This window comes from Papilio machaon, chromosome 12 (assembly GCF_912999745.1).
Source record: "Papilio machaon chromosome 12, ilPapMach1.1, whole genome shotgun sequence".
Lineage (NCBI taxonomy): Eukaryota > Metazoa > Arthropoda > Insecta > Lepidoptera > Papilionidae > Papilio > Papilio machaon.
Window position 1 is genome coordinate 8,581,352 of NC_059997.1, and position 10,401 is coordinate 8,591,752.

Consider the following 10,401-nt stretch of genomic DNA (forward strand, 5'->3'; position numbering starts at 1 on the left):
TAAATTGATAAAACCTTTATTACTTAGTAACACAACAAATTTCAAGTAAGTATGATTTGAAACTTGACTTATTGAATGTGAGCAGAGCGAGGGGAAGACCGCGTAGTGGAGTACACGTGCCTCCCTCGCCCAGGTTCTCAAATGTTTCCTTCTACAATTTTTGGAACTACAATATGTAATATTACGTCATAAGGTATATATTGCGTCTGCAGATAGCAATGTCACCTTTGCAACGGCACACATAAGGTTTGGCAAAGTAAAAGTCGTGATTATTTTAACTATATTTTTATTTTTGCAATAAACTCAAGTCAAAACGAGGGACGGGACAGTTTATCGAAAAATATTACAGAATGTACATAACAGTAGAGAAATGAGAATAAAATTAATTAATATAAAATACAAGTGTTTATGATGTATAATATGCATACGCCGCCCCGGGTAGCGCCGAGTCGCGCCGGGTCGCGCCGGGTGAGCCTGACAGAGTACAGCTGTAGCACTCGCTCCTGGGGCAACAATCATTTATGCACAATCTTCCATACTGGACCTGGACTGAATTGCTGTTCGTGATTTCAATATCAAAGTATTAATATGTTTAATATGAATGTCCATACGTTGACAAACAAATTTCAATGTTTCTATAATTAAATGGATCACAAACGTGTACACTACGACCGTTAAGTAACTTAAAGCTGTACAGGTGGAGGTCGCGGCGCGGACGCGGGGCGCGGGGCACCGGTTCTTCTATAACACGCAAGGATTTTTACATAATTTACATGATGCTGTGCGATCGTTTCACAGGTTCTTCGACATTTTGGCGCCGCGACCTCACTCTCGATTTCATATACATAAGTCTACAGTTTCGAGTTCGTCGCGACGATTTCACATAAAGCGAGCGTCGAGTGCGGGCGGGGCGCTCCGTCAGACTGTGGTCTCGCGGTCCACGTGGATGTATTCGACGGAGCGCTCCCGCCGTCAGGAGGATGCCGAGGAGGAGGTCCGCGATGCGTCGAACAGCAGTTCGTCCGTGAGACGGCGGCCGGCAGCCAGCGCGGCCAGCGGCCGCTTGTCGCGAGCGCGCGCGCGTCTCACCGCCAGCACGGCCAGTAGTGCTAGCGCCGCCAACGCGCCCGCCGCCAGCGCCGCACCAGCCGCAGCCGGCGCCGCCAGCGCCGCCAGGAGACGCGCGCCCGCGCCGCACGCGCCGCGCTCGTCCCCGCCGCCCGGACAGTCGGCGCGCCCGTCGCACCATAACGCGCCAGGCATGCAGGCGCCCAGGACCTCGCATGGGTGTGCGCAGGCGCTAGTGTTAACGCCCGGCCCCGCGCGCCAAATTTCCATCCAGGCGAACTTGGCGGCCCCTGCCTCGCGAGCCGCCCACACTAGCAGCAGCGCCGCCCCGCGCCCCCCGGCCGACGCGCCCGCCCCGCGCGCCCACCACTCCTCCGTGAAGAGCTGCACGGTGCGCCCCTCCTGCTCGCCGGGGCACACCGCCTTTAGTAACCTGACAATATTACAATGTGTTAGAATCGTAGAAGTTTACAATCATATTCTGCTTCTCCTTCCTCCCAAGAAAAAACAGGTAAGCACACCGAAAACTTTAGTCATGTAAATATTTTTCACCTATCAAAAAGTAACTTTAAAAATTATTCCTACACCTTGCTGTGCCAACGACTTCGTCCGCATGAAATACTGTCTTCTGATAGCATTTTTATAATATGTTACAACAAAAAATAATAAACTTATAAAACATTCACATAAACCTAACACGTTCCTCACACAAATTTTCGTCCTCTATTCCCTGTTGTTTATTCTATTGTTCTAAGAACGTTATTCACCTGTTGCCTATATTTGGTTTTATGTATACTTTAGACTTTAGATGAATAGAAATAAAAGAAAGTATCACAATTTCTCTCAAGGAACTTCAAACTCACCGAGCGGAGTGAGCATCGTACACGAGCACGCGGTTGGCCGTGGCGCAGTGCCCCTCCGCTCCCGCCTCCGCCCCCACTCCCGGGGACAGCTCTTCTCCCCACACGCGCAAGAACACCGACCGGTTGCCGCGCGCCGCCAACAAGAATGGTGTTTCCGCACATTCCGACATCTTGTTCACGCTGCATCAAAAGTTCATACGTCATAACCGACATATTTTAAGCACAGAATGAGAACGCCATATGTTATTTAATGTCTCACTTATATGGGTAATCCAGATGTACGGTGCTGCCGGGCGGTGGAAGACGACGGCGCGCGGCGCACGCCGGTGCTACTGTGCGCGCCCACTCGCCCCGGAAGTGCACGTGGCGCTGGTCCTCCGCGGCCAGCAGCTTGCCGGCGACCAGCTCTAGCTCAAGCGCTGGACCCCCCGAGCTGATGGTCACCGGCGCGGTGGAGTTGTCGCACACACACGCCACCGGCACGCGGTACCCCGCCCAAGGCGACTCATATATCCGTAAATGTGGCACCCGATATAAATCATCGTCCTCTACACCGTCGAAAGGAGCATCACTGGGTCGCAATTCTCCCGGCTCCGGCGGGTCCGGTGCGCAGATAAGTTGTCCGGTCACCGAATCGACTCTGGTTGTGCAACGCGGCGACCGACCGAAGGCTGCCGCGTGTAGTCGTAGCTCCACTCGGCCGCCATCCGTCTCCAATCTGTAGAGACATCGCAAGCGTCGAGCGCCCCCGCGCCCGAACCATAGAGCATTACGGGGCGATGCGAAAAGTCCCGGAGCGGTCAGTCGTCTAGAGCATTCTGGCGGCTCGACTCTCAACCCACCCGATTCGGCGAGGGGCAAAGGCGCACCTTCCAGCCGGGCGTCTACGAATTCATAATGTAGAGAAAACGTGAGAGGATGAGTGGCCGTCCCCGGCGCCGAGGTAGCCGCTAGCGTAAGCAGCGGCGCCGCCGACACGTAGCCGTCGGGCGGCGCGCAAGGGCGCGGCGAGCGCGTGGCGTTGGCGAGCGCCGCGCGCGCGCACAGCGCCGGCGCTATGTCACAGTAATGTCCGAGTGACTGAGACCCCGTCTCGCCTTCCCCCCCGCCGTCCCAAATGCGCAGCTCAACGGCACAGCCACCACCCACGCGAGCTCCGCTACCGCGCATCCCGCCAGCCTGCAAGAGCGGCCTAGGAGACGATGCTGGCGTGGGTTCCTCGTCGCGTTCGCTGCTTTCGACCCGCTTCGGTTCGACCAACGAGTATTGTGTGAAGCTTGAAAAGTATATCCAGACGAGGTCTCCTATGAAATAACGTAATAGAATTATTGACCCTTATAATGCACAACTTTACTAAGTCCCGAAAAATTATTCGTCTCACCTGGTCGACCATGAAACGTCCACGTGCAAGTGGTGTTAGGAGGTAGCGTGTGCGTGGGCGCGTGCAGTCGGCCGCGGCGTCCTCGCCCGCCAGCCGATGTCGCGTTCGTTTCTTCTTCCGACGACGAGGCTTTGACGTGGAACTCGCATCGTCTCGCTTCTCTGCCACGAAATTTCAACTTAGAGTATCGAAAATTGAAAGTAACTAAAATTTGGACGAAAATGCTACTCACCGAGCGTAATCGAGTGAATCTGAATCGGCAAAAACGACGTCGACGTCTAGTTCGAAGCCCCTCAGAGGCGCGGCGGGGGCGGCGGGGCGCGGGGGCGCGCTGAACGGTGACGAGTGGAAAGCTACCAGCATCTCGGGCCCGCGCGAAGTGACCCGCGGCAGCCAGTCACCGCCACAGTACTCGATAAGCACGGGGTCGTCAGTGGACGCGCCGTCGTAGAAGATGAGCCGGTCGCGCTCGCCCGTACACTCGCGCCAAGCGCGCACCGCTCGCCCCGTCTTGTTCAAACTACGATAAAAAACACGGATGGCCCTCACGTCAAATGACAACAAATTAGATAGATAAGAGTTGAAACTAAATTCTTTTATTTATTATTTGTTTAATTTATTTACTGGAAGCGATTGGTGGGAACTACAAAGGGATTATCGGCACTCATCTACATCCGTAATTGATACTGACCTGGCCATGGATATTGAGCGCTTGATCTGCATTTTATGCGAGTGGTCCTGGCGCACGGAGAGCATCGCATGCTTGCACGTCGGGATGTCCTTCTGCCGCAAGCTCCAGTAACACGTCACGTTCCTGAGTCGCGCCAACACACGTTACCACACACCGACATACACGACCATATCATTTTATATACTCCTGGTATTTAGGCGCTTACCGTGGGTACATGCCCGGATAGTTGGGGCTTTGGAGCCGGCAGCGCTTGCGGTGGCATTCTTCGTAGGTCCGCGTGCAATAGGTGCCGGGTGCCACCGCGCCGCGCTCTAGTGGCGCGCCAACTGCGCCAAATCTACGCAAATGCACTTTATAAGTAAGTTTTCATATTGCTTAGGACAAAAAGAAAAGTGTTTTTTTTATGTGTCAATTGCATGAAAATTACTAAACGTATCCGTAATAAAAATATAAGTCGAGTCCTCCAAGGACTGTTTTAGATTGTTGTTATTATTTTAATTTCGTTGAATTTAGATCCCTTTATAATACGTAAAATGGTTCCTGTAGACGTCAATAAGCTTTCCATAAGACAATATTTATATTTCCATATTAAAATTTTATTCTCTTTGTTGTTTTTTTTTAATTAATTTTCAACTTAGTTTGTGTTCATTATATTAATATATGGATCCGTCTTTAGGTGAAGGTCTCCTCCAACTTCTTCCAGGCTGTACTGATTTAAATAAGATCAAACTAGTCTTTCCCTGTCACTCCCAGTGTGTAATCAGTCTAACTTTTTATTGATCTACCAACCTTCCCTTTCCCCGCTGGACCTTTCCATCTTGTAGTTTCTAATTTCCAGCGGTAATCCGTCAACCGCGACATATGACCAGCCTGTGGCCATTTTCATTTCAGCACCGGTTAAATTTGTTCCCTGTCTGATGCGTTTACTTGAAATTTTTAATTGCTTTCTTATGTTCAGTATATTCTTCTCCATTTATCTGACACAATGAGAATGTTTGTCATCATTATATATCAGGGTCGTGCTTCAAATCCGCCGCCACTTCTCCCTGATCGCTGCTTTTTCCCACATTTTTGCAAGAGAACATTCACAACCATACAAGCCTTGTTTTAATAAGTTTGGTAATGTCACGGATCCTCCATATTCCCTACAGTTTGTCCATCGCCATTCTTCGCTTTATCTCATCGATACGCTGTTCGAGATCACCTCTCTTAGATTAGACAACTGAACAATTGCGATCTATGTGACTTCTGGTAAGTTATTAATCTGGTATTATTCACCCAGACCACAATCATAATTTTTGTCTTAATTCTATTGATCTTTTGGCCAAACTGGATACTGACACTGTCGTTTTTGCAACTTTTGCAAAAAAAAACGCGCTTAGCGCAAGTTATACAGTTTGACGCTCCAATTGTGATTCCGTCAGTCCACGTATCAAGAGTACGCCTCTTTATATATTATCTGTAGATGTTAAAGAGCAGCCGAGACGTTATGCATCCTTAACGAACCCCTGCACTATGGTAGATGTGACTTGATAATTTATTATCTGTCCTTACCGACGCAGTTCCGTCCTCGCACAGATTCCTGAGCAGATAAGGAGGTTTTGTTGCGCCCATTTCCAGCAAGGAAAATCACATGAGACGTAATCTTGCAAGTGTCATTAACATATTATGTACCTGTGTAAGTAATTCCGATCTACTTAAAGTTAACTTCACCGACCTTACGATTGCATCGCGTTGCGCCAGAAATTTATATCGCAGTCGAAAGCCGAAGGGTTCCCCGAGCCTCGCGCGGAACAGTTTGACGGAGACGGTTACGGTAGCCGTCTCACTGTAGTAGAGCGCCGCGCCGTCCGCCGCTCCGCACCACGAGCCGCCGGTGAAGGGCCGGCCCAACTCCGACAGCTGCATGTAGCCGTCGGGGCAGCCGTCCAGAGCGCCCGCCTCGTAGCGCCCCACACGGAACTCATCAAACGCCAGCTGCACTAGGTCCCCGTGTGCTCCTCCGCCTGCAGTGAACGTCAGGTGGCACAGGAAGGGCGCCCGCGGCGCGCCACGCAGTGCTACGCTGTACGCCACGCCCGCGCGCCCGTAGTACGTGCGATTGCACACCGAGCACCCGGCCGGCTCGTCGCTGCCGTCCGCGCATTGAGCCTCGCCGTCGCAGTACGCGTCCGCGCGCACGCACGGTCCACCACGACAGGCGAACTCCGCCACGCCGCAGCCGCCCGCCGCACCACGCGCGCCCAGTGCCACCAGCGCGGCCAGTATCAGCGCCGCGCCCCGCATGCCGCCGCTCAACTCGCCGCACCCCGCACCGCCCACGCTCGCACCCGCATCGCACGAAACTCGCTCGCGACCTGCCCGCGGCCGTCAGCCGGCACTCCGTGTGCTCGTGACGTAATGCCGCGCCACACTGCAGGGCGGCGCGCGGCAAGGCGCGGGCAGCGGCAGCAACGCGCCGGCGCGAGTGCGAGGCGCCCGCGGGGCTCGAGGAGGACCTTAGGGGCTGTGGGGAACGACCGACCGCGTTACGGCGCTCGCCCTCGCCGCTCGCTGCGACGATTGATCGCCGCGCGCTACCGCTGGCCGCCGGCTCGCGGCCACCACATCACTTGACACGCTCTGCTCAATTTACACACCAGTCCAATTATTGAGCGATGTGTAGTACATTAATAAGCCCATAAAAGATTTAGTCCGCCTAATAACGCTGTAATACGTATTTAGATCGTAAAAAAAACAAAGTTAAAAGAATCCCTCGAGGAGCTCGAATAACGCATGACTTAATGGAATACTGACCTAACTCATAAAACACGATTTTTGGGAAATCGCAAAAGAAGGTTTTGATATAAGTTATAATGTATATATTTGATATACATTATAACTGATAAAATGAAAACTTACCATGAATAATTTATGAATCATTGTTTGGTTAAAGTATGATTTACTATTCATGAGATATGATTTTAAAAAACACCGAAAATAATTACTATCTATTTTTTTTTAAATCTAAATAGTTCATTAAAAGTTAAGACAGTTTTTTAAAAAAAGTAAAGCACAACTTTAAAATTCCATCGTTCCAATAAGTTTTAAGTCTGTCTTAGATTGCACAAGTTATTATTTTTATGACTAATTCAGTATTTAGTCTGTATTTGATTAACTTAGAAAAACAAATTTTATGATTGGGTCATTTTATTCAAATCAGCCGATCATGAATAAACTTAATATTGACTTTTCTAATTAATTAAAATACATTAAAATCTAATCATTAATTTTTTATTACAGAACCTTTCAAAAGAGCAAGGAAAAACGGTAACTTGTTCTTAAAATTAATTTTACTTCGGCTATATTTTAGTTAAATCTCTAAAAAAAAAAAAAAAAAAACAAAAACCTAAATCTAAATTCTAAAGAAAATGTAATAAAGTAGTGCTATTTTAAGGTACTTTATCTTTTAATTAATTTCGTAATGATTAGTAATAAAATAAATAATTGCGTTATAAAATCCGAATAAAAATTTGGAATCAAATTTTTTGACAATAGATCTCTCAGATCTTTTTTTATTGTCGTTTAGTTCTTGCCTTTTGGTGTAGACATTAATTGGCATAATGTCATACAGAGGAAAAATTTTTTCTTTCTATTTCTGACGCTCACATCCTGGTATTCGCTATCTTTATACGAAGTTTTAACGAAAAAGGGATATCTTTGGTCACTCTTATCACCTTTATTTCATTCCATAATACAGTTCTTCCGTCTTTAGTTTTATTAAAATTAACACCACAATCTTCTTGAAGTTTATTTAAGTTTAAAAATGACTCAAATTCATTAACTGAGAATTTCTTGCCAGACTTCTTTGCATTTTTAATTATGGGTATATAATGATGAGGGGGACCGGACTTTATTTTTTTTTAATCTCCTTTTTATTATATAAGACTATGAATGTTATCACCTTCGGTTTGGGTATGACCTTTTACTAAAAATTTATGAGTATAGACCTTATATTTAAATGAGTGATTGCATAAAGATACAGTGATACTGACAAATTTATTTTTATTTTGCCCAACACAATTATCTGAATAGATAATCAAATTACATACATCGTCATTAATTGATGTCTCCGCTGAGAGGTTTTTAAAGACTTCTAGTAAGCAGGACCCCACTTCGTTAGCCCCGCGTTTACCATCCGTTTCATTCCAGAAGAAACAGTGTACATCGTCATATGAATTTTTGATATCCCCCCCCCCCCCCATAGGAGATTGCAAAACTGCTTGCAGATCAAACACAAGAACTTTATTTTTATGGTCTATTTTGCAGCGATCATTGTAATTTTCTTGGCGGCTCAACTTTTTTTTTTTTTTTAGTTGCTTGTCGTCCAAGTCCGGGCCGACTGTCGTCATGTGATGGACGAGGCGATTAGCGATTAGCCGCTCCAGCACCTTCGCCGCTTCATCTAATAAGACAATGGGCCGGTATGCCGCAGGAGAGTCAGTTGGTCGACCCTCTTTTTTAATTAGTACCAAGGCCCCATTTTTCCACATTTTTGGGAATCGCCCTTGAGCGAGACAGTCGCTGAACAGTTCGACGATTCTCTCCTCGAAGATATCCGCCGCCGGTACCCAGGCACGACCCGGTATGCCATCAGGCCCCGGAGCCGTCCTTTTGGCGCGCAGACTTTGAATCGCCGCCCCGAACTCAGCAGGGGAGGCAGGAGTTATGTCTTCTCCGGTTTCGGAGCTTTCACCCCTCGGAACCCTGTATGGCGGCGAGGGTGCCTCTTTGCGGGGAAAGAGGGAGGTCATAACTTCCCGCACGAGTTGGGGCGGCAGGCTCTACGTCAATGGTGCCGTTTGCGCCCGAAGTTTCCCAGGTACCATGAGATAGAAGCGGCCCCACGGATCTAGATTTTGAGTATCGATTAACTCTTCGCGCCCTATATTTCGCATCACGAATAGCCCGGCTTAGGTCGTGTCTGACAGCTTTGTACGTATTGAGTAAGCTAGTCTCGACGACTTCGTCCCTCCACCTCTTCCGACGTTGCCGCTGGTATTGGCGTCTGGCAGCTACACACGCTGTGCACAACGCTGCTATTTCAGGAGACCACCAATACACATGCCTCTTCTGCGGTAGTGGGCCTTGCCGAGGCATTGATGCGTCGCAGACGCGGCTCATCGACTCACGCAACGCGGCAACCCTCCCATCGATATCGAGCGAGCAGTCCGCAGGCGACCAAGTTTCTACATGAGCAGCTTCGGCCAATATATGCTTATTGAGTCGCTTTACCACCCACCGTGGGGTGTCCCTGTGAAGCGACTGGGGCCCCTAGTGTACTGGGACCGTAGACGTCTCCGACAAGACGAAACGGATGTAGCGGTGGTCGGATAGGGTTTCCGCATCTTCCACCACCTCCCAACCGCACACCCGTCTCGAAGTAGCAGGTCAGGCGAACGACAGTCGGACGGGCTCCGTCGTCTTAGCCTTAGCCTTAGAGGGTCTGTTCGGGGCTTTTCCTGCGGTTTTGCCCGAGGCACTGCCCGACGCTTGCCCGCTCGTTCCTGGACTTGGGCCTTCCGGTGCGCACACAGGCTCGGGCTTGTCGTCCGCCGCAAGCGGGGGGCGGATGCGCTTCTCCGGCAGTAGCCGGTCCTCCAGCGCCTCGAACCTTGCGTTCACCATCGTGCCCACTTGGCACAGGATGGTGCGCACAAGGTCATCATTGTTATTCCTCTGTGGTTCTGGCCTCGCATTAGGCGCAGTGAGGCGTTCTTTAATTTCCGCGACCTCGGCTTGCAGGCGAGCATTGGCCGCCTGCAGGCCCTTGGTCTCCTCAGAAACGCTCCTGCTTTGCAGGACTCTCGTAGTTTTGGAAATTTCTTCGGCTGCATCCTTCAGCCTTCAATTTGGCTCAGGGAGCCGGCCGCCTGGAAATCCTCATCTTCCTCATCAGAAAGCATCCTCGAAAGCATGCGAGCTCGGGCTCTAGCTCGTGCCGCAAGAGATGCGACAGCCGCTTCTGCCTCAGCCCGACTTTGGTCCTCCTCTAATTGTTCGGCATCGATGGTTAGGTGTTTGGCTTTCGCCAGACCTGCATATGTGCGATAGTAGGTAGGTAGGTAGGTAGGTAGGTAGGTAGGTAGGTTTTTTTTTTTTTTTTTTTTTTTTTTTATGGTTTTCCACCCAAGAGTACACCCTCCCGGGTAGGTAGGTAGGTAGGTAGGTAGGTAGGTAGGTAGGTAGGTAGGTAGGTAGGTAGGTAGGTAGGTAGGTAGGTAGGTAGGTAGGTAGGTAGGTAGGTAGGTAGGTAGGTAGGTAGGTAGGTAGGTAGGTAGGTAGGTAGGTAGGTAGGTAGGTAGGTAGGTAGGTAGGTAGGTAGGTAGGTAGGTAGGTAGGTAGGTAGGTAGGTAGGT

The 10,401-nt window shown here is 49.6% G+C and overlaps 1 protein-coding gene across 1 annotated transcript; it reads right to left on the minus strand.

Moving 5' to 3' along the window:
• Positions 1-559: 559 nt before the first annotated feature.
• Positions 560-8,796, minus strand: LOC106720733. Its single transcript, XM_045680369.1, has 9 exons — positions 8,363-8,796; positions 5,721-6,326; positions 4,209-4,340; positions 4,004-4,126; positions 3,545-3,832; positions 3,313-3,473; positions 2,191-3,235; positions 1,932-2,111; positions 560-1,501 (listed from the first exon to the last, which is right to left on the minus strand). The coding sequence occupies exons 1-9, from the start codon at positions 8,794-8,796 to the stop codon at positions 973-975; spliced, it is 3,498 nt and encodes a 1,165-aa protein (XP_045536325.1). The 3' UTR covers positions 560-972.
• Between the last annotated feature and the right edge of the window lie 1,605 nt (positions 8,797-10,401).

Excerpts from the sequence above, each read along its gene's own strand:
- LOC106720733 (XM_045680369.1), bottom strand. The coding sequence starts at position 8,796 with ATGACCTCCCTCTTTCCCCGCAAAGAGGCACCCTCGCCGCCATACAGG. Across the intron at positions 6,327-8,362 it reads GGCCCGGACTTGGACGACAA|CGTGGGCGGTGCGGGGTGCG; the intron begins GCAACTAAAAAA and ends TGCGGGTGCGAG. Across the intron at positions 4,127-4,208 it reads TATCCGGGCATGTACCCACG|GAACGTGACGTGTTACTGGA; the intron begins GTAAGCGCCTAA and ends GGCGCGACTCAG.